This window comes from Hoplias malabaricus, chromosome Y, assembly GCF_029633855.1.
Source record: "Hoplias malabaricus isolate fHopMal1 chromosome Y, fHopMal1.hap1, whole genome shotgun sequence".
Classification (NCBI taxonomy): Eukaryota; Metazoa; Chordata; class Actinopteri; order Characiformes; family Erythrinidae; genus Hoplias; species Hoplias malabaricus.
The window spans coordinates 70,782,613-70,808,049 of NC_089820.1; the positions used below are offsets into that span (position 1 = coordinate 70,782,613).

The 25,437-nt window shown below is 39.2% G+C and overlaps 1 protein-coding gene across 1 annotated transcript; it reads right to left on the minus strand.

The window, feature by feature from the left end:
• Positions 1-15,978: 15,978 nt before the first annotated feature.
• Positions 15,979-21,744, minus strand: LOC136679786 (small ribosomal subunit protein eS28). Its single transcript, XM_066658463.1, has 4 exons — positions 21,656-21,744; positions 21,304-21,351; positions 20,606-20,728; positions 15,979-16,113 (listed from the first exon to the last, which is right to left on the minus strand). The coding sequence occupies exons 1-3, from the start codon at positions 21,692-21,694 to the stop codon at positions 20,606-20,608; spliced, it is 210 nt and encodes a 69-aa protein (XP_066514560.1). The 5' UTR covers positions 21,695-21,744; the 3' UTR covers positions 15,979-16,113.
• Between the last annotated feature and the right edge of the window lie 3,693 nt (positions 21,745-25,437).

The following is a 25,437-nucleotide window of genomic DNA, read 5'->3' on the forward strand; positions in this document are numbered from 1 at the left end:
AAATAACATATCAACACCTTCCCTTTGTCTCCAGACCTAAGAGGTAGAGGGGCACGTCTGGAAAGGCGTTAGAAATACAGGAGAGAGTAGAAAACAAATGGTGGGAAACTCAAGAGTTAAGGGAACAGGATACATTGAAAGATGATTGAAATGTAAAAGAGCGAACAGATGGTGAACTTCAAAGGGTTTTCCAGGTACAAAGACGCTGATCGAGAAATGGTCAGCAGAGAGGTGTAAACAGCGTTGCGCGCGGCGTTCCTCTCTCACGTAATAAATCACTGTCTCACTTGATGCTGACTCAGAGACTCAGCTGTCTTATTTTCTGTCATAATTTTCCACCACAAAAGCAAAATCAGTATGTAGACACATATATGTAATGCTAATAAATCTGTAAACACTCTAAAAGTGATGTAGATCACTTGTAATAATTATTATAGTAGTTGTTATTTCGGTCAATAACAAGCAGCCATAATAATTTAGACATAAAGTTTTCTTCCTGTACCATAGTCAAAAGAAGCATGCAAAATATCTTGTTCTCACACTGCCATTGTCATATGTATTACAGTGCCTATATGCACATATAATCTTCCACCGCTACTACAGCAATTATTGTTTCTTTTGCAGTATATTTCAAATGATAGTTATATATGCTGACAACCTGTTCAGATTTTTTAACTGCTTTACAGTGTAAACCTGTCAGCATATGTCTCTGTGCCTACCAGCGAGCTGTGTGTGCCATGCAATTATTGAGACTTTTGAAATATCAGAAAGAAAATAATAATAATAATAATTTTTAAAATGTAATATTTTTGGCGGCACGGTGGCGCAGCAGGTAGTGTCGCAGTCACACAGCTCCAGGGGCCTGGAGGTTGTGGGTTTGATTCCAGCTCCGGGTGACTGTCTGTGAGGAGTTGGTGTGTTCTCCCCGTGTCAGCGTGGGTTTCCTCCGGGTGCTCCGGTTTCCTCCCACAGTCCAAAAACACACGTTGCAGGTGGATTGGTGACTCGAAAGTGTCCGTAGGTGTGAGTGAATGTGTGTGTGTCTGTGTTGCCCTGTGAAGGACTGGCGTCCCCTCCAGGGTGTATTCCCGCCTTGCGCCCAATGATACCAGGTAGGCTCTGGACCCCCCGCGACCCTAAATTGGATAAGCGGTTACAGATAATGGATGGATGGATGGATGTAATATTTTTATTGCCATGTTCAATAAGTAATTGCTTTACACACAACCGTAATTAGAACAGACCATGTTAAGTCTAAAAATTACTAAATGGTATACAAACTTAAAATGAAACGGGAGGTTATTTATTGAGGAACATCTTCAATATTACATATCTGTGAGTGGAAAAAGTATGTGAATTGCTAGGTTATCAAATAGAGGGTTATCACATTTATTTATATAGCACTTTTTACAACTGATGTTGTCACAAAGCAGCTTTACCGAAATTCAGTAAAGACAAAAGTTTTTAAATTAAACAAAACCCAGAGGTGAGCAAACCAGGGGTAAGAAAAGCTCCCTCAGAGCTGAGGATAAAATCTTTGGAGGAACCAAACTCACAAGGGAGGGCACCTATATCCTCCTCTGGTCAGACTACCTACAAATTATTGACAAAATGTCCCTGTACCATTTAAATATGCTCTTATGATCATGTGTACTGATATAATCATAGTAGTAGTAGTAGATCATGAAAGCAGTGATGGTGGTGGTAGTGGGTTTCCTGACAGTGTCATTTCAAGAGAAAAATAATGAAAAAACATTAATTGAATTCATGTTACAATCTTTAATTGACCAAATTAAAAAGCCACTGCTACACTAGTTGAAATAGCCTATGCTAGCAAAGGAAACCTGATTACTGATAAAGGTAAAGTAAGCCTGCTGAAAAAGCCTGTTAAAATGTTCATGTATTAAAAACTGAAGTACTTAGGGCAGACTGAATTGATGTTAATGTTCTTTCCTGACATTATGACTGTATATTTTAGATCAGATATCTGTATATTATCAGTTAATAGTTGTTCAGAACTCAGTTTTGTTTTTCTACCTATAGATGGATATTTGAATTTTTTTATTTTGTAAAAGCAGCAGCTACTTGCGGCTTTGCTTAATCTGTACCTCATCAAAGAACTTTGCTACTATGAGGAAATTAACCCAGTATTAAATCATTTTAATCCCGCACAGTGTCAACATTTTCAGCATAATCTTTTACCAGGCATACTGATTATTATATCCCTCATAGTTCATTCATTCATTCATGATCTGTAACCGCTTTTCCAGTTCAGGGTCGCGGTGGGTCCATTCAATCAATCAATCATATTTTATTTATATAGCGCTTTTCACAACAAAAAGTCATCACAAAGCAGCTATAGAGAGATCCGGATCCAAGCCTCCTACGAGCAAGCCAGGGGCAACAGTGGCAAGGAAAAACTCCCTCAGCACACGAGGAAGAAACCTTGGAAGGAACCTATCCTCCTCGGGTCGACACTGGAGACAGAACAGAAGTTAAAGTGAACTGATGACGGATGAATGGGTTATAGTAATGTGAATGTGAATTCACTCACACCTACGGACACTTTTGACTTGCCAATCCACATACCAATGTATGTTTTTGGACTGTGGGAGGAAACCCACGCGGACATGGGGAGAACACACCAAACTCCTCAGACTCCTCACCCAGAGCGGGACTCAAACCCACAACCTCCAGGTCTAGTATTTGTATCAGTGTGTTTACCAGAATAAAAGTGTATGTGAATTTAATTAATCTGTTTGAGGAGATTAAAAATCTAATTATATCATGTAAACAGGACAGTAATCAGAGTGGTCCAATGGTGGTCTACAGTCAGTGGTTTGCCAACCTACTTACGCCAGTGGACCGAGATATGCTTGTTGCTTCATACAATGGTCATTCCTTATATTTAGTCAATACAACCATCAGATATCAGTTCAGTGTCTACCACTATGTACCTATGAATTATGAAGTGATATTACTGTATAATTGTTGAGTAAATGGCATGCAAAATCCCCATAATTGTCCATTGTTTTTGATGATGAATCAAGTTTACTGCTTTATAAAATAGTAATTTTTAATAAGTAGTCCATACAACCATCATAGATTAAGGAAGTCAAAGCATATATATATATATATATATATATATATATATATATATATATATATATATATATCTCAAGGAGTTGAGAACTGTCCGGTCCAGAGTTAAGCTCATAGATCCCTGTCCAATCATTTTACAGTCCACCGCATGGCCAGGTCTACAGAATGTATTGCAGCCATGAAATGACCAAATGAACAGAGTTAATGTTATATTTTACCAGACCCAAAAAGCCCCATTGCCCTTCTAAAAATCTCCATGACCATAGAGTAAAATTAGAGGAAATACTGACCTTATGTTTGAAAAGTGGAGGCAGTTCAGATGCAGCAACACTACAGAGCCAGCTGTCTAATTTTCTCCTGAACTAGTAAAAGCAAATATATATAAAAATTAGAAATACAGATGTCTATACATAGATTAAAAGGAGTAAATGCCATAGGTTTTGAGGCATAAGCAACATTTGAAAGGGGTTAGGACTGTGTTTTGTTTTTATAGGAAGATGGTGAACATGATTGAAAAGTGTAAATACCATCGTTTATTTGTTTTAAATAAATTGATGCAGATTCATGTGTGTTTCTCCATGGTGTGTTTATGTGTGTGTGTTTTAAACAAATTAAGGAGTAAGAAAAACCTCGCATATACTCAATAACCAAGCTCCCTCTTACTTATCAGACCTTCTTCAACCATACACACCTAATCGAATTCTCAGATCTTCCTCAGCTGGTTTACTCACCATTCCCCCTTCTAAGCTGCGTAGACTTGGAGATCGAGCCTTCTCCAGACATGCCCCCCGCCTCTGGAACTCCCTTCCTCCAGAAATTCAACAGTCAACATCTCTATCGCTATTTAAATTCAAACTTAAAACACACCTGTTTGCGGCTGCATTTAATCTCCCTGTTTCTTGATTAGCCCTTGTTTTTGTTTTTACGCTTGTTCCTGTTTTGTATCATTGTGTGTTATGTAGTGTTATTTGTTCCTCTTGTTTTGTTTGATTGTGGATGTGATGGTCTTTGTGTTCATCTGATTGTAAACAGCGTCTTTGGGATCCTGAAAAGCGCTTTAAAAATTCCATTTATTATTATTATTATTCATATTCACCTATTTAAGGTGGAACGTAGAACTCAAGTTTCTCTAGAGGTTTTAATGACACGATGTACACTTTGTCGTGTGCTTTAAATTGATAAAATGGGAAATAAATGTTTCAAAACGAGTTTTGTTTATAAAACCAACCCAGTAAACAAGGAACGTTCCTGGACGTTCAAAAAAGTTCCAGGGACATATTTAAGTAGTCTGTCCGTCAAGGACATATTTTAAACGTCAGTGCACGTCCAAAATGAAAACTGGAGTCAAGCTATCCGCACTTTGGAAACTGACGGTCAAGCCATCCGCGCTTCAAATCCGAATGCACGTATAGGCGCGTCATTACGGTTCTTCATTGCGGAGAACACCACATCCGCTTTGGGACAGATAGAGAGTCTGAAACCCGCGTTTGAGCAGCGATGTCTCTGTTACTAAATAAATGCACGCGTTTGAGCAGCGATGTCTCTGTTAATAAATAAATGCACGCAATGCTAAAATGGACTTAATGGGCTAAAATTAACAAGCCATTAGGAATATATTTCGTTTTAAATCACTTTAAAGAGGCAAAACACGCTTTGATTATTTCATACATTTACGTATTTTTTTTACTTTTCTATAAACACTTAACTGGCTTTGAATAGTAATCCTGGTGGACATGTAGAAATACAGATTACATTTTACTGTCATTAAACAGAGGGAGCTCACTGTATAATATTTTATGGCTTGTTAATTTTAGCCCATTTAGTCCATTTTAGCATTGCGTGCATTTATTTAGTAACAGAGACATCGCTGCTCAAACGCGGGTTTCAGATTCTCTATCTGTCCCAAAGCGGATGTGGTGTTTTCCGCAATGAAAAACCGTAATGACGCGCCTATACGTGCATTCGGATTTGAAGCGCGGATGGCTTGACTTTCAGTTTCCAAAGTGCGGATAGCTTGACTCCAGTAATATGGCGCAGTGAAAACTCTGAAAATCTGTACTGTCACTAATATTTTTTCATAACAATTTCCAATAACATAGCAAAAATACTTATTTATCGAGTTGAATTATATATAAAATGAATAAATCAATGAAAATCAGTGACTTTAAGCTTTAATTTGGTACATTAACTGTCGACTTTGGACCTGTAGTACTTGAAATACATTGACGGATATAACAAAGAGGGTTTTTTTTTTATAGGCGCCACCGACCAGTGAGTAAGAGGCTAAATAACGCTGGGTTTCTAGGTTAACTATCAACTCATTTGTGTTGTCATTGATGATAGCAGACCCAGTAAACAAGGAACGTCCCTGGACGTTCAAAATAGGTCTAAAAAATAGTCTGTCCATCACGGACATATTTTAAACGTCAATGGACATCCAAAATCCATCTTAATAAGTTAGTTAAGTGGTGACCAATCGATAACGTCATTGGACGTCCAAAATGCGTTTTATACAAGTAATTTATTTCAGGACCAATTAATAACGCCAATGGACGTCAAAAAATCCGTCTAATAGTCGTCTTTTCAATGTCTGTCTTTGGACGTCTTTTCAACTTTCATTTTCAACCTTAAGAGAACGTTGATTAGACGGCAGTCATTACGTTATTTCAACGTTGAATCAACGGCTAAATGTTTACTGGGAGACTCGGCCCAGATCTGGCTCATTATCGGTTGTAATAGTTTATCTCTATACCCCTCCCAGCCCCCAACTAACCCCCACCACCACCCTCCCTTCCCCCAGAAAAGGTTAGAATCAGGTTCATGGTGAAATTACTGCTTTATTAAATAACTTACACTCTCAGAAAAAAGGTACATTATTGGTTACTAAAGGTACAAGTGTTTAAAAGTCCAGGTTTATTCCTTAAAAATACATTGCATTCTCTTCTCCAGAGGGTGAGATACATGTTTGTAATATTTCATTATAGAAATGTCATATAACATAAAACATAATAAAAGTCCTGGAGATGAAACAGGGTGTATGAAATCAACACATTTTAAAATCTACAATTATAATATAATTATGTTCAATAATTAAATGTACAGATATGTACTGAGGTTACCACAACTATGACAACATATCTGACAATGTAATATTAGTAAATGTGCTTTTCATACAACTTTGAAACAATGTAAACATACAGCAATTGCAATGTATACAAACAGTACATAAAATCAATATATAGAAAATACATTTGTAACTGGAATTGAAATTTGAAATTGGCAGTGTCATGATTTACTAAATCCAATTATCATTCAAATACTGTTTTTCAAAGAAACAATTGGTTTTACACCCTATGAACTGCTATTTACATTCAGACTTTTCTTTAAAATTACTTTTCTTTTCTTAATTTATGTACTAGGGGCGGCACGGTGGCGCAGCAGGTAGTGTCGCAGTCACACAGCTCCAGGGGCCTGGAGGTATTGGGTTCGTTTCCCGCTCCGGGTGACTGTCTGTGAGGAGTTGGTGTGTTTTCCCCGTATCCGCGTGGGTTTCCTCCGGGTGCTCCGGTTTCCTCCCACAGTCCAAAAACACACGTTGCAGGTGGATTGGCGACTCGAAAGTGTCCGTAGGTGTGAATGTGTGTGTGTCTGTGTTGCCCTGTGAAGGACTGGCGTCCCCTCCAGGGTGTATTCCCGCCTTGCGCCCGATGATTCCAGGTAGGCTCTGGACTCCCCGCGACCCTAAATTGGATAAGCGGTTACAGATAATGGATGGATGGATGGATGGAATTTATGTACTATGCTAAGGCCATGTAATAAAACGCTTAAAATACAAAAATATTTCACCAGTAGGTTTGGAAAAGTAAAATAAATAATTAAGTAAAAATTTAAAACAAAAATGGCAGAAGGGTACTTTAAAACAGTCTGAGTTTCCTCAAATGTGTGGAAGTACACATTTGACATACATTCATGGCATACATGAGTTCCATTAAGTTTGCAAGCCTCTGCTGTGTTGTCACACTTTGTCAATACCTCACTGCCCTCAACATTGATGGAAATCACAGGTGGCAGAAGCGAACCGCTGTAAAATCACAGAAGAATACGATGAATATTCGCGCTCTTTTCTATGACCGCGGTGCGCGAGCAGCTCTCACCGGTCCCTGGGAACAGCTTCATCCCGTAAGTATTTCAATTTAACCTTATATTTTCGGATACATAAGTGTTTTGGTATTGCCCAAATGTAGTTAACATCGTTAATGTTATGTACGTTATTCTATAAACTGCTATATGTTACATACGTAATATTGAACCGTTTTTTTTTTCAAATGACAAATTTTATAGCTAACCTGTTTAACTCTAGCTAGCTCTTTTTTCCTGACATAGAAAACATTTAAATGACATGACAATCGCTCATACATGAGTTATTTTAATTTGAGTAATTATGTGGTTTGATGGCGTATTTTATAAGACGATGTGAGCATTTTTGTGGGTTTTTGTGTCACACAGAACCGCATACCTCAGTATAAGTAATAAAACTGCTTAAACACATTGTTAGCTAGGATAAGTAGGTTAAAATACATTCCCAATCTCAGTGCTGGTTTTTGGTGTAATGTAATATTTTAAAAATATAATTCCACATACACTAATCCTTCGTTAGGGAGTAGCAGTGATTTTGGGCTAGTGATTAATGGGTTGAAGGAGGTTATATTGAAAACGATAGAAGCCTATTTACTGAGAGAAAAAACAAATAAACAAAAGCATGTGAAGTAGTTTATTTTTGGAGCTGTGTGTCAGGCTTTGTAAACAAGAGAGACGCTCGTGGGTTTTTAGCAGGAAGAGATTTACTTCAGAGATGTGCAAAGCACACCGTAAAGAGATAGCAGACACAGCAAAAAGGACAATCCAAAGAATAGTGAGGTACAGGCTGAGGTCAAAAACACAATGTACTAAACAATAGCAGTCCGGATTCAAAAACACAGAGTCAAGAGAAACGTAAGAATAGGTCATACACGATTTGGCTTTCATAAATAAGGTTCGCTCGGTAGGTAACAAAAGGTTAGCAATACTTCGCAAGTGGTAGATGCAACAGCTTGGGTTTATATAGTAAGTGAGTGATTATGATAAATACAGAACAGCTGTAAGTTAAAACTCAGGTGACCCGGAGCGCACGAAAGAGTTTCCATTGGTTGATGGAGTCATGTGACCATCCGTTGAACCATGGGAACTGAAGTCCCCAGAGTCATTCACAGACTCAAGTGGTAATGCGGCCTGAACTGAGGGAGGAAGCGAGACGTCCACAGAGACAGGCGTGACACTGTGAAGTTAGTTAAATGTTTTAAAATTAACTATGAACATGAACTAATTCATTTTCTTAATGTAATTATGTAAAGATGGACTGCAGTAAGAAAACTAGTGGGTGGTAGCAGTAGCAGTGAAAAACGCAGATAGGAGGTTCATTCATTCATTCATTATCTGTAACCGGTTATCCAATTCAGGGTCGCTGTGGGTCAAGAGCCTACCTGGAATCACTGGGCGCAATGCGGGAATACACCCTGGAGGGGGCGCCAGTCCTTCACAGGGCAACACACACACACACATTCACTCACGCCTATGGACACTTTTGAGTCGCCAATCGACCTACCAACGTGTGTTTTTGGACTGTGGGAGGAAACCGGAGCACCCGGAGGAAACCCACGCGGACACAGGGAGAACACACCACACTCCTCACAGACAGTCACCTGGAGCAGGAATCAAACCCACAACCTCCAGGCCCCTGGAGCTGTGTGACTGCGACACTACCTGCTGCGCCACCGTGCCGCCCAGATAGGAGGTTAATTTAAGTTATTTATATGAGATCTTTAGCATCGGTTGTAGCATAATTGTTTGTAAAATCGTTTGTACTATAACCTGATAATCTTTTACATCATGAGAGCCTATCACGTCACAGGTACGTCACTTCCGGCTGACTGCTCGCGTGCTTGATTTGAAATTGTTTGATGTTTGTCGCTGTTTTAGTCCTCTAGACGTTTATTTACAATCTCTATTGCATATTTTGGCATTGCTTATCCTAGTGTGCTGTCTTCATCGTTCCTAACCCACCGTGCTTCTTAACTTCATTTTTTTCGTACATATTATTTCTCATTGTTTATTTTTCTCTCTTCATGGCGCCTGCCGAGGAACGAGCCCTTTCTGAGCTCGGCGCGGAGCTCGAGCAGCTCGGTCGCCGGATTCAGTGTCTCTTGGAGAAGCAGACAGAGCTCCAGCGGGAGAAGACGAGACTCGAGGCAGCCCGCGATGCCTCCTCTGCCGCCGCGGCTCGCGGGGGTACCTATCTACACGCCTGCACCAGGATGGGAGCGCCAGCGTGGGCGTGGGAATCCGAGGCCGTCACCCCCTCCACTGCAGCCAGTCTGCCAACCGGTTTGAGGTGCTCAGCTCCTGGCCTTCACCTGCACCTGCTCCAGCACCGAAGACTAAACAGGATGGTGTTCTTATTATTGGTGATTCAATGGTTAGACATTTAAAAGTGCCAGGGATAAAGAGTAATGCAACCGTGTCTTGTCTCCCATGCGCACGTGTCCTGGACGTTGCCAGGCGGCTTCCGTCGGCGCTTCAGCAGCGTGAGGATTTCGGCACCGTCGTTCTCCACGTGGGAATGAAGGACATCTCCGCCCGCCGCAGCGAAGTCCTGAAGGAGCACTACCGTTTGCTTCTAGATACCGCTTGGAAGAAGACGGATACTAGGATCATCGTCTCTGGCCCCCTGCCCACCTACCGTCGAGGATGCGAGGCGTTTAGCAGGCTCTTCGGGCTCCACTCCTGGCTCCTGGATTGGTGCGGCACTGTCGGCGTGGACTACGTTGACAACTGGGAGGGTTTTCGCGAGCGTCCGGCCCTGTATCGTTAGGATGGGCTTCATCCGAGCCGTCTAGGACCCGAAGTTCTCTCTGAGAACATTGAGGTGGTTCTGCGCCGGAACTGACTGGTCATTCCCAGTCACATCAGTCAGGTAGGTGGAATGGATAGCGAGCAGGTAAGTAATATTAAAATTCCTAATGTTCCTCCTGACCATCTCTCTACTGCTAGTATGATGAGTAGCATGTCCATATCACCCACTCTGATTAACGCTAATACATTTTTCAGCATTGAGACTGTGTCTGTTCCCTGCAAAGCTTATCACAAACGTCCAAAAATCAGTTTTAACAACCTAATTAGAATTAACACCAAGGCACTGCAGCGAACGCAATATTTCAGCACTTCCAGCATTAAATTAGGACTTTTAAATATACGATCTCTAACATCCAAAGCACTAACTGTCTGTGATATTATTACTGATAACAAACTCTATGCATTATGTCTCTGTGAAACATGGGCTAAACCCAATGAATACAATGAGTCCACTCCCGGGCGGCACGGTGGCGCAGCAGGTAGTGTCGCAGTCACACAGCTCCAGGGGCCTGGAGGTTGTGGGTTTGATTCCCGCTCCGGGTGACTGTCTGTGAGGAGTTGGTGTGTTCTCCCCATGTCAGCGTGGGTTTCCTCCGGGTGCTCCGGTTTCCTCCCACAGTCCAAAAACACACGTTGCAGGTGGATTGGCGACTCGAAAGTGTCCGTAGGTGTGAGTGTGTGTGTGTCTGTGTTGCCCTGTGAAGGACTGGCGTCCCCTCCAGGGTGTATTCCCGCCTTGCGCCCAATGATTCCAGGTAGGCTCTGGACCCCCCGCGACCCTAAAAATTGGATAAGCGGTTACAGATAATGGATGGATGGATGGAGTCCACTCCCCCTGGCTTCAGCTATTACAGTTGCCCACGAACATCTGGTCGTGGTGGTGGTGTAGCCACAATTTATGACCCTACTATTGACACAACACAAAAATCTAGTTATGATACTAAATCCTTTGAAGTACTTACTCTTAAAGTCACTGCATCAAAAAGGAAGCACTCTTTTATGCTCATCACAATCTATCGTCCTCCTGGCCCTTATACAGAATTTCTTTGTGAATTTGCTGATTTTCTCTCAAGTGTAGTTATCGTTTCAGAAAAGGCCTTAATTGTTGGTGATTTCAATATTCACTTTGCGAAGGATCATGATCCACTTAAAATTGCATTTGAATCAATTTTGGATGCGCTAGGGTTCACTCAGAATGTTACTGGGCCCACTCATCAATGCAAACACACATTGGACCTAGTGTTAACACGGGGGCTTGAGATAAAGAATCTATCCAAACTCTCGCTACATGAGACCATCTCTGATCACCATCTAATCATATATGAAATTGGGTTAAACTTTGATATCTGTCCAAAGCCACGCTATATTATAAAGCGCACTATAACATCCTCAACAGTTAGTGATTTTATCAACAACCTTCCAGACCTTACCACCATTTCTTTTCCAACTCACCCAAATGACCTTGAGCTCATTACAAACAACCTACAACACTTATTGTGTACAAACCTAGATAGTGTTGCACCAGTCAAGACCAAACAATTTAGAGAGAAAAGGCTTGCTCCATGGTACAGTGACAGCACGCGTGCCTTAAAACTGGCTGCTCGTAACCATGAACGTAAATGGAGACACACAAAACTAGAATGTTTCCGAATTGCATGGCAGCACAGCCTCACTGACTACAAACATGCCTCATCTAAAGCCAAATCACAGTACATCTCTTCCCTTATAGAAAACAACAAAGACAACCCTAGATTCCTTTTTAGCACTGTATCAAATCTAATTGGCAACAAAAAGGAAATCAACCCCATTGTCCCCTCTGATTTCTGTAGCAATGACTTTATGGTTTTTTTAAATGATAAAATTGATTGAATTAGCCTCAGAATCCAAAATCAGCCCAAAGTCACATCGGCTTTTGTTGATGAACCCCCCGCCAGCTCTGAGGTGCACTTGCTTAGTTTAATTAGCTCATTTAAATCATCTTAATGTTTACTGGATCCTGTACCAACACAATTATTTAAACAAATTTTACCTAAAGTCATTAGACCATTGCTCACAATAATAAACTCATCCCTCAACATTGGATATGTACCAAAACCTCTGAAACTAGCGGTAAACAAACCAATTATTAAAAAACCCAATCTTGACCCTCTTGTACTCGCAAACTACAGGCCAATATCAAACCTCCCTTTTATTGCTAAGATTCTAGAAAAAGTCGTGTCACAGCAGTTGTGCTCTTATCTACAAAACAATGACAATGACAACGCAAAGCGTTACACAAGCTTCAGTTAGTTCAAAATGCAGCAGCCAGGGTGCTCACTAGAGCTAGAAAATTCGAACATATCACCCCAGTTCTCTCGTCCCTACACTGGCTACCTGTAAAATTTCGCATTGACTATAAAATACTCCTCTTAGCTTATAAATCTCTAAATGGTTTAGGCCCGCAGTATCTTACTGAACTTCTCATACCTTATCGCCCGTCACGTACACTTCATTCACAGGATGCCCATCTACTCTTTGTTCCTCGCTTTAAGAAAAACACTGCAGAAGGAAGAGCCTTTTCTCACAAAGCTCCTCAACTCTGGAATAGCCTTCCGGTTACTGTTCGGGGCTCAGACACACTCTCAATCTTTAAATCTAGATTAAAATCCTACCTTTTCAAACAAGCTTTTAGTTAATCATTCACTTTCAGGTTACTCCTTCTCTTTTGGTGTTCGAGCTGGTTTTCATATTATCACTGTTCTGTATTAACTCTGTCATATCACCATAACTACAGCATTTTTAGTTAGCTTTCTAGTAACCGCCAACACGCTGTCTGTCACTGGGTTCTCGCCTGACCCGTGGAAGCTTTTTTCGCAGGACAAATTTGTCCGTTCTTTACCATGACCCTACTAACCTCTGTATTTTTATTTGTTCCCTTTGTCTAGTTTTCTTTCTCCCGTCTGTCTCATGCTTTGAGATGTCCTGCTGCTCTCCAGGTGTTGCCCTGATCCAGCCCCTGTGTCCTGTACAAGATCCTGGCCTTGTCTCATCTACAATATCATGCTTGGACACGCTGTTTTATCTCAGATTAACTCTGCACCTAATTTTAACTCACACGGAATCCCTGATCACCTTCTCCTTCATCAGACTCATACATCACTAATATACTACATTTATATTACTATAACCCCTTCATCTGTCATCATTTCACTTTTACTTCTGTTCTCTGTTGTGTCTCCGGTGTCGACCCGAGGAGGATGGGTTCCCCGTATGAGTCTTGGTTCCTTCCAAGGTTTCTTCCTCGTGTGCTGAGGGAGTTTTTCCTTGCCACTGTTGCCCCTGGCTTGCTCATAGGAGGTTGGACCCGGATCTCTGTAAAGCTGCTTTGTGACGACGTTTTGTTGTGAAAAGCGCTATATAAATAAAATTTTATTGATTGATTTGAAGTTCTGTAGTTAATGAATCTGCATGCATAAGCAGTTTACAGTTTTTCATTAAATTTTTTTAAAGAAAATATATTGAAGAGAACAGAACATGTACATAATCTCTATATGTTTAATTATAGAGCTGGAATTCAACAAGGAGTACAACTGAGGTGACTACATTTGAGTGTTCTTTCACTACACTGCACGTCCTGAAGATCCCTGTTGACCAGAGATGAGGATACGGCTGATATTTCCATTATTGTTGAGGGCAGTGAGGTATTGACAAAATGTGACAACACAGCAGAGGCTTGCAAACTGTTGATCGAACTGAGGAAACTCAAACTGTTTTAAAGTACCTTTCTGGCTTTTTTTACTTTTCCAAACCAACTGGTGAATTTTAAGCAATTGTTATATGGCCTTAGTATAGTATATTTTTAAAGAATAGTCTGAATTTAAATGGCAGTTCTTAGGGTGTAAAACCAATTGTTTTTTTGAAAAACAGTATTTGTTAATTGGATTTAGGAAATCATGACACTGCCAGTTTCAAATTTCAATGCCAGTTACAAATGTATTTTCTATTTGCTGATTTTATGTACTATTTGTATACATTGCAATCGCCGTATGTTTCCATTGTTTCATGGTTGTATGAAAATCACACTAATATTAAATTGTCAGATATGTTGTCATTGTGGTGGTACCCTCAATTGTACATTTAATTAGGGAACATGATTATATTACAATTGTAGATTTTAAAATGTGTTGATTTCATACACTGTTTCATCTCCAGGACTTTTATTATTAGTATTATTTTTTTTTAATGACATTTCTATAATGAAATACTACAAACATGCATCTCTCCCTCCGGAGAAGAGAACACAATGTACCTTTAAGGAACAAAACTGGACGTTTTCATTTGTTTGAAGATGTTTCTACATGTGTGATGACTGTGATTTCAGAAGAGGATGAGCAAGAGGCTCTTAAGTCTCACTAGAAGTCCAGCACACGTCAAAAAAACTATCTTTCAAATCAAGTTCCAGAAAAACCTCCATGATGTTTACCAGAATTGTCAATTTTATTATATAGGTAGTGTTGCAGTCACACAGCTCCGGGTGACTGTTCTCCCTGTGTCTGCATGGGTTTCCTCCAGGTGCTCCGGTGTTCTCCCACGGTCCAAAAACACGTTTTTAGATGGACTGGCTACCTGAGTGTGTCCATAGGTGAATGCGTGGGTGACTGTGCGAGTGCCTCACCTTGTGAAGGACTGGCAACCCCTCCAGGGTGTGTTCATCTTGTGCCCAGGTATTCCTTTACTGGACAAGTGGTTACAGACAATGAATATATGTGAAGGCCATTTTAAATGCTATTTACACTTGAGTGAAATTGGGATGACTTCTGCATTTCAAAGCCACCATTCTCTTTGTGCTTGTTCTTCTCTGCTGTTATTTAGACATGCGACTAAACTATTTTACACATCTCAACAACCAATAGCATGACTCATAGGGAATGTCTTGCTGTGCTGGAATTTCGTCATAACTGCATTAGTTGAGACTGAGTGAGTGCATGTTCAATATTGTGATACACTTATGACCTATCCTGTGTGATATCATACCTTGCAGCCTTCTAGACACATGACCATGGTATTTGGTAGACCAAAGTATAAAGCCATTGCAGAGCATTTGATTAAAATTAAGCACATTGGCTGCTTGCTTTCCAATTTTCTGTCTACTCATCTTTAAACAGTTTTTACTCAAATTATTGAACCATGTTGCTACTGCCGGTGTCATAACTTCAATCTCTGTGACTGGACTACAGCAACTAGAGGATACATTAAGGGATACAGAAGCAGACCAGAGTCAGTCTAGGAACTCTTGCAAAGCTTTCTTTTTAACTAAAGAACTGATATTCATGTTCGGCTCAGTAATTGTGCATAGCTGAGTTTTTACAGGTATGTAAAACTCCATCTAGAGCCCATCATGAATACACCATCATGAAGTGTATTCATCTGTAACCACTTACCGAATTCAGGTTCGAGGTGGGCCTGGAGCCTACCCAGAGTCACTGGGTGCAAAGTAGGAACAACCTGGAGGGGGCACCGGTCCTTCACAGGGCCAGGAGTGTATTACCCCTCCCAAATTATCCAGTTAGATGAAACCCAAAATTAAAGATTACCCTTTGGTATTACCCCTTAGCTATTCCCTACCTGACAGGTTTGGAATGGCATCAAAATTTCTGATGAAACTGACACCACTTGAAAGCAAATTTTCCCACCAAGAATCAACACATGAACCCCTCTGAAGTCAGAAGCTTCTGACTGAATACTGCACTGATTTCTGACACAAATGCCATTTTGCAATTTGGCCAAATATTTCAGTAAACCTAACAGTAATTTGTTTTTAAATTTCTCCCAGATGAAATGTAGCTAAATAAACTGACCCTACCTTTTACCATCCAATATGCACTTGACAGCAACTTAAGTTACTAGCCTAACCCTGGTGCTCTTTATTTATTTATAATTATTTTTTTAACCTTTAATCTAACTTGCAATGAAACCAAACAATTGTGAAGTTACTAATTTTATTTCCAGTAGCATACATCTTGGTATAGCTGGACTGCTCAATTCTTGCTCTGCTGGTTCATCTCTATATTGCTCCGGTGTTCACTAAGGAGAGAAGAGAGGGAAGAGGGGAGGGGAAGAAAAAAAAAAAAAAAGCTTTGTCAGATGGGTATTTAAGTCTAGAACACATTTTGTCAGGTATGATTTGGGTGGAGAATAGTTCAGTGTTGCAGTGATGCAGAGTTAATTTCAGTAATTCAATGTAAAACGAAACATTATATAGAACCATGTTTCCTTTTTTTCTTTTTTAATAAAAACACCCCTATTGATGTTGGGCTCCCTCGCAAAGACAATTGTGTATTACAAAACATTTGAAAAGGAGCGCAGTGTATTTGTGGCTCAGTCAACACATCAGGACACTGCAGTTTCCAGGGAAATCCAGCCACTTGAAACAGATATGTATTTATTCATCTCTACTAACACAGTATTTGCCAGTGCGAATCGTTCATACATCTGTAAGGAACTGCCTAACAGAGGAAGTTGAAGAACAAGTTTATATACATTCGGTAGCATCCTGAAAGTGCTAGTCAGAACACCATAGTTCCATGTATCTCCTTACTAACGGGTATGAGACGTAGGCGGCTTCGTGAATGAAAGTAAGTGTGGACGGCTGGTTGATGCATTTTAGGACCCCTGGTTAACATTAAAAATCACAGCAACACTTTACATAAACCCACAAAAAATATTTTAATTACTTATACCCAGGTACATAACTTACATATTCCACAGCATTACAGCTTTCGGAAATGGGGATGTTGATAAGTTTAATAATCAAATTGACCGCTTTTGGGTAAATTATATTGAAATTCCATTGCTCTTATACTTTTCCAGTTGTACAATAATGTTTTTTCCACCTTAGAATGACATCTACACACGAAGAGTATGCATTGCCAAGTTTTGTACACCTACCTAGATGACCATTAGAAACTTGTGAAAGGATATATGTTAAGATACACGTTATCATGATTATCATTGTACCCTCAAATAAAATATACCAGATGTCAGTTTTCTAGGTGAATCTGCTGTGTCTCTATTGTGTAATTTGATCTTGCACATCTATCCAGTGCCCTTGTAGTTTTATTAACAGACTACAGTGCGCTTAATGTGTTATTCGGTTCCCCAAAGGAACCACTCAAGGGACTAAGCAGTGTCAGTGCCTTGCTAGTGGCATGATTTGTTGCTGTATGAGAATGAAGCAAACAAGTTAGAAAATTTAAGTGTTATAAATGGTCTTGATTTTGCTAAAATTTTATTTGTTCATATGTAATATCTTTCAAAAGGACAGAGGCACATGGAACAGACGGTTATGGGAGTGTTATCACTGAACATTTGGAGATTCTCCATGTACTGGCCAACATTGTGCTTTACTATGCTGTGTTGTTTGGCCTGATATTGCCTCAACTTTAACTACTCACAAGAACTGAGAAGCCCCTTTGAAGTGTTCCAAACGATCATGAACCTTGATACAAAGACTGTCAGCAAAGATGCAGTTCCTAGATCAAGCTTCTACAATGAGTAGTTTCACAAGAGGGACCAAAAACACAACTGCCCGTATGCATTAACGTCTGGTTACATGTAGGTTCTCAATTTGAGTGTACAGAACTATTGAAAAAACATCCTTAATTGTGTATTTTTTTTAAAGTGATCAGTTTTGATGCTGTAGTGTGTGCTATAACTGATAGTACAATACATGATTTCAACTTATAGGGAATAATGCAGTGTTATTGGCAGGACCAGGTGGCATTCTTAAGAGACTTGAGACTAAACTTGGACTTCTGAAAATCCCTGGGTGGTAGTGTTAGTTTTTGTGCTGTATGAGTGGATCAGACAGCAGTGGTCCGGAGCCTTTAAACCCTGTGTCTGTTTATTGTCCACCCTGTTAGACACCTACCTTGTTGGTTCACCTTGTAGATGCTAAGATGACAGATCTGTTGCTGCTGAGATAATGGTTCCTCTATCCCATCATTAATGGACATGGAACAGTGCTGGCTGGATATTACTGTTTGGTGGGTTACTCAGTCCACCAGTGACACTGAGGGATTTAAAAACTCCAGGGTCACTGTTTGATCCACTCATACAAATAACACACCAACACCACCACTGTCACTGCAACACTGAGAATGTTCAAATGCCCAAATCTTATCTGATATATGGGGGGTCCAGACCATTGAAAACAAGGTGAGATGTATACAGAACAACTTATAGACGTGTGTAATTGTAGAATAAGCGCTCCTGTATTATCAGTGCTGATGAGGGAATGGACAGTGAGTCAGGAAAAAATGTGGTCATGTTATGACTCATATGTTGGAGTCTGTACTCCAACAGCTTGCCTACTCTCTTTACACTTAAATGAACACCTGTTTCAAATGTAACCATCACTGCCCACATTATACATTGTTTTAATTTGGCGATATTAAGCAATACATCCACTAGAGGGCAGCTCAGTCACATACATGCAAACTGCAGAAGTCCTGAGAGAAGAGGTAGGTTTTTAGTTAGGATTTAAAGGCAGAAAACGATGAACAGAGACAGACTTTGAAGTAATGAATTCCAGAGCTTGGGTGCCATCACACCAAGTGATCTACCACCAGTGTAAATTCATTTAAATTTGGGTACTGATAAAAGACCACTCTCAGAGGACCCCAGTGATTTTATAGAACAGTAGGGGTGCAAAAGTTCCAAAAATAGGCTGGCACCAGACCATACAGAGCTTTGTATGTGAGCAGGAGAACTTTAAATTGTATACAGAGCGAGACGGGTAGCCAGTGGAGCTGATGAACAGGTGATATGAGCCTATTTTTATTTATTTTTTTTCCCAGTATGTTCTGAACATACTGAAGAGTGTATATGGTCTTAGAAGGCCAATGAAGAGAGAATTACAGTAGTCTAAACAGGAGATGAATACATGGACCAGAATTTCAGCATCCTTAACAGAGCAGGGGACAGAAGTTGAGCAATATGACATAGATGGGGGAAAAATGCTTTGGTTAGGGCCTTAATATGAGGTTTGAAGGAAAGAGTTGTCAAGAAGTACACCTAAATTGCAAACTGGAGAGGTTTTTACAGCCACACCATCAAAGTGTAGTATCAATTTTTTGATAGTGTGGTCTTGGGGGCCAATGAGCAAGACAAGCACAGTTTTTTCCTGTGTCGAGTTTCAAAAAGTTGGTGTGCATCCAGTGTCTCAGATTTTTGGTGCTCACGTATATGTGAGGATAGTCTGCATAGCAGTGGTAATTAAGACCATGGTTGTGGATGATCTGACCAAGATGAAGAATAGGACTAGGACTGTACCTTGGGGAACATTACCAATAGATCTCATTTTGTTGCTCTTGGTACACGTCTTACCCTAGTACTGTTAAAATAGGAAATGAGCCAGGAATGTGCTGTGTCTGTTATGCCAATAGCTGAGGAGATCAGTATGCTGTGATTAACAGTGTCAAATGCTGCACTCAAATTTAAGAGAAGGATACTGAGTGCATCAGAGTCATTAGCGAGAAGGATGTCATTTACAACCTGCAGAAGGGCTCTCGGTAATGTGCTTTGTGCGGAGGCCAGACTGAAAAGGCTCAAAAGGTTATTTTCCATCAGGAATGACTGTAATTGAATGGCCACCACCTTTTCTAAGAGCCGAGATAAAAAGGGAAGGATAGAAATAGGCCAAAAGTGATCAAGGTTGGCTGTGTTCAGACCAGTTTTTTTTTTGAGAATTGAAGTGATGTTTTAAGGCCTATGGGGACATGACCTGTGGCAAGAGACAGATTTGGGTTTGTGCTCCTATGGCTAGCCCTAGTGTAGTTCATATTTAAAGCACTGCACCGTTTAAAAAAAAGAAAAGAAAAGAAAAAAGGGTCAAAGGTGTGGTTTCATACTCTCCTCCTAAAGTTACAATACAATTTCTGCAGTGATTTGTTCTCCCTATTAGGACATCACTGATTTTGAAGCTGTAATTTTAAAGTTGAAATATTACATTCCTTTAATTGTCCATTCTCTCAGCACCACACAGAAGCACTCTAGTTCTACAATAACAGTTTTACATCTGTTGCTCTGCATACATTGCACCCTTTCTCTGTGTTTTATCATTCAAAGCACAGCAGTGACACAGTGGTGAAACTTTAGTGTGTGATGTGCTGTTACTGCTCAGACACTACAATGTGACAGCAGTGTGGTGGTCCTGCCCATTAAACTAGTTGAATGGGAGCAAACGGAGCAAATCCAGAGCAATAGATTTACTTCAGTCTAATCACAGAACTATAAAATGCTCCCGAGAAGGGGTACTAGGTGCAGAAACAAGGTGGTCAACATTATGGCTGCTCATGTATGTTACCTATAGGTATGTACTATTTACAAACATTTCTTTAATAATATTTAATTTTACCCAATTACTTTTAGTAAATTTAAAAGCAAAATGAATTGAGCTGGCCTTACTATGAGATCAGAGTTAAACTTTCACATACAAATAAGATGGGATTTTCTTAGCTTATAGGCAGAAATAACAATGACAAAATAATGGAGAATGTGTGTCTGCATCACCAACCTAACGAAGCCTCCTTGCTTCTCTTTCAGACTCCAGAAGAGTAAGAACATCTCCTTCTCTCACAGGACCCTTGACATTCCTGATGATGGATCTGTTACTGTCATCCATAAACTCAACACGAACCTGCACAACAGATCAGACACTATGCCAATCACTACACTTGATTACACAGAAAGTAAAGCACACTTTAGACAGGATAATTTCTCAAAAGATTTGTAAAACCATTAACTTCATGAATGTAACCTAGAACATCTCCTATACCCCCTCTTATAAAAAGGGGCCATACATGGTAGGAGGGGACCCACACAAACTGGGGAGTACCTTGAGGGGCTACCTATCCATGAAAATAAAACAAGCAAACGCAACGCAAAATATGGGATTCAATGAGCAGGCCTAAATCTGCTTGAATTCTGACATCGAGTTATCACCAGACCTGTGGCACATTTTAAACAGTGGTTCTCAAACCATGGTATGTAACACGGGTGGTATGTCAGATAACTGAAAAAGTAATTAATAGAAAATCTAAAGATTACATATAAACATTTGTATGACGTATGGTCTTGCCGGATTAAAAAAGACACTAAAGTTTACAGTATATAGTTAATTTTTTTTTTTACTTCAGTCGTTTTAAGATTTTAAATGCTGATTTTAAGTGGAAAAACTACCCCTGTGAACAAAGACGTTGGTTAGCTTCTTACCTGCGTACATTGGCCTTGAGAACCAGTTCTGCCAAGAACTTTAGTAACCTAAAACGAACAAAAAAAATATAATAATAAATAACATAAGATCAAAATGCGGTTAAAAATCTGTTATTCAAATGTTTGTTCTACTAAACAAAAACTGATCTTAAGGTCCCATAAAATAACCGCTGCTGCATTTATGGTGGAACGGAAAATTCGAAGAGCAGCCACGAACAGAGAACGCGACTAAACTGTATTTTAAATTCACGTCGGTGGCCAATACAAGTAACATTGAACCTCTAAAGGCATTATTTTACGTTTACATATATAGTTTGTAAATATGACTATGGTTTTATTTAATGATACTCACTCTGGCGAGCTTGATGGGCTGCACGCGGCTGGCATCCATTTTGTCAGCTAAACGAAAAAGGAAGTGACAAAGCCCGCCCCACGCTTTATATACTTAGGAAATACTGTTTTTTTTTTTTTTTTTTTTTTTTTTTTTTTGTTTAGGGATTTTTTAGCCATTTATAAATCAGATTCTTTTTTACAATATATTTTTTACAATATATATATATATATATATATATATATATATATATATATATATATGCGTGTGTGTATGTATATATGTATATGTGTGTATGTGTGTGTGTTAATAGGCAAGCCACACATTTTCCAGAACATTCCACAAAGACAAAAATAATATAAAATTATAAAAGTTCTCTCTGGCTAATTATCCTTGGACGGCGCATGCGCTGACCGTCACCCATATAGCCGCAGGCTGTTGTCCAAAGCAAAGAGCTTTAGCTTTAAGAATGAGTAACTTTGTGTGTTTAAACATGAGTTAGCCTTTCCTCGCAGTTTCAACTGGAGAACCTGCAAAGTGTGTTTATTTACAATTGACGATATTCGTGTTGATGTGGTCTTCTGTTTAAACAAAACATGACCTTCAGCCAAAGAGGGCAGTCTCTTTAAAACCTTACTCGAAGAAGAAATGTGTTACCTAAATATCGGAGCTAGCAGTAAAACGTACAATAGCATGGTGCACCGTCCAAATCGGGTAGCGGCGCAAATCGCCAGTGGCGTTAATAACATGGAATGTCCCTACATTTAATCTTAATTATTCATAACATAGTGAGCTAAGCGCTGACCTATGGCTACGTTGAGCCCTACGTGAGCAATGTGAAGACATCAATACTAAGCTGATCCCCATGGCAACTGGAAGTTTTTTTGTTTGTTTTTTTACAATAAAAGACTGCATAACATGCATATTATTTTATAACTTCATAAAAAAGCTTTAAAACTTTTCATAATTTTATATCAAACAAGCATCACATCTCTCACACTCCTTTCTGTAAACGTGTATGTTTTTATAGATGCATTAATTTACTCATGTTTTATTTAATTATGTATATCTACTTCTACATTAAAAACTTGATAGGATAAATCTCCTTCAAAATGGAATTGAACAAAAAAGTCTGAATTAAACAATTGCTATTTTTAGCAGTGAATTATGTGGTGGTCATCGTTTGAAGTGAGGGGTTTATATATATATATATATATATATATATATATATATATATATATATATATATATATATATATATATATATGTGTGTGTGTGTGTGTGTGTGTGTGTGTGTGTGTGTGTGTAATGTTTATACAAATTAGAGAGTAGATTAGAGTGTACGGAAGGCATGAAATTTATAGCTACTTAGGACATCAGTTTGGAATGGGAGAAGCAAATAAAGGACATTGTAAAAAGCTTAATAAAGTTCCTGGCTTAATAAGTTCCTCACCTTTACCTGTAGTTATGAAACTGCAAGCTGTTCATGAAGTTGCACTGGCTAATGTGCAGCACTTGTTTACTAATATTCACATACCAAAATGTACTTTGGATAAGATGAATAATAAAACAGTGGATGTGGTGAGGAAGTGGATAGGTTTAAATTCTCATTCAACAAGATGTGTTTTGTTTCATAACAGAAGGGAAGGTGGACTAGGGGTCCCAAATATTGAGTGGATCTATGTAGCAACTAGGATTTGTCATTTGCTGCGGATGTTGAATAATGATGATTTAGCAGTTCTCAACAGCTGGCTCGAGCTTCACTTATTTTAGATTTTACTAAGCATAAGATCCCGACTGCAGCAGAAGGAGAAGATCATTTTTTGGGATTTAGGAAGAAGCTGAATGGGAAGCTGGATGTGAATGTGAGTGGATTTCGAGTGCGATCAGACTGGCCTGATTTAAATGATCTCTGTAACAGGGCTCATATACAGCTGAGTTGGAGGGATAGTAGAGGCCATTTAGTAAAGGTTAGTGATGAACTGATACAAGATTCGAATGTTTGTGTGGAGGCAGTGTTGGAAGACAATGGGATATTTAAGAAATTGAATATGGATCACTACAGAACTGAGATTTTGAATGTCTTTCAGTCTCAGTTGCGACAGCGCTGGATGGAGCTGCGTTTACAAGGCAAGTTAGCATGTTTGCCCTTTGTGGATCAGTCAGTGTCTCATGTTGTGTTGGGAAGCTCTGAACTTGATGAACAGTTCTTTAGTTTTGTAGTTAAAGCGCGCCTTCAAGTGTTACCAACAAAGTATAATTTGTCTCTTTGGTATTCGTTACAGCATAAACCTTATTGTTTATTGCAGGACAATCAAGAGGCTGAATCTGTAGCACAAATCATGAACGGTTGTCCAGCTCTTAAAGGATTTATATTCTTAGACATGACCGAATTGTACATTTATTAAGTAAGTAGTTTGTATCTATGTGTCGTTCAAATATGGTAATTCATGTGAATGAAAGGGTTAACGTAGAGTGGTTTTTATCTTTGAACCAGGAGAGGTCACAGGTTGTTTTTAGTAACTGTCCGAATTCCCCTGACATTGTTCTGATTAATGAAGGGAGGAGAAGTGTGGTGATTGTGGAAGTTGGATGTTCTTATGATGGACATATTGAGTTGTGTTACACCTCTAAAGTTTTAAAATATCAGTCACTGATGGAGATTCTTAATGCGAGTGGCTACTCCTGTAAAGTAGTTGCCTTGGTGTTTGGAAGTTTAGGGCACGTTCACAGGCTGTGTGTGTGTGCGTGGCCTACGGATTGTAGGACTGGGAAAGAAGAAGGCCAAGTACATAGTGAAGTATTGTTCTGTTCCTGCAGTTATAGGGAGTCGGTTTATCTGGAGAAGACGCTGTCATCTGTCTCCATGAGAAATGTATACTGTGAATTTAATTATGAACTGTGCAATGACTCTGAACCATTATTTGGGTTTTATATGATATTGTATTTTATATTTTAAATCCAAATAAAGTATTATAAATGTGTGTGTGTAATGTTTATACAAACTCTCATAAAAGACCACTAAGAACATTAAACACTGAAATTTTTACGTTATTTGGTAAGCAATAATGGCATGCACCAGTAGCCCAGCTAGCAGGGAACGTTCCCACCACTTTGGCTAACGTTATTTCCCAGCAAACACAACTACGTATTCACAACGTGGTAAAAACCACTACATTAGTCATTTGGAACGTTGTGTAAATATTGTCAGAAAGTCAAAATGAAACACTTTATAGGGTTGTCACAACGTTTTTGTGCAACATTACACTAACATTCAGCAACAGACTTACAACATTCCAGAAGGCCCCTTTCATGTATTCTGCAACATTCTGACAACTTATAATTGAATTATAATTCATTCATAGTCACAAAGTAGACATAAAGTTACATCACAACATTATGCAAATACTGTTTTATTTTTCTCATAGTAACATTGTGTCAGTGCATTTTTCCTGATCCACATCATCAATAATTTTAGTCTGTTACAAAATATGGACACTACTGTGGCCAGAAAAGAGACACTTAAAAAACTAGGTATCATAATTTAATCTATGTCATCCATTTTGTTTTCATATTTCAGCATAATTACATGATAATGTACTTATGGCATAGTTTTGTTTCCAAAATTAGAATGATGCAAAACATAACTACAAACATTACACAAACATAATAAATATCAGACAATCACAATAAAATTCAGAATGCAGTTTAATCAAAAATAATTTTACAAAATGAGAATGCACGTTTATACACATTACACACAACAACACATAGACACACACACACACAAACACATGTTCTTT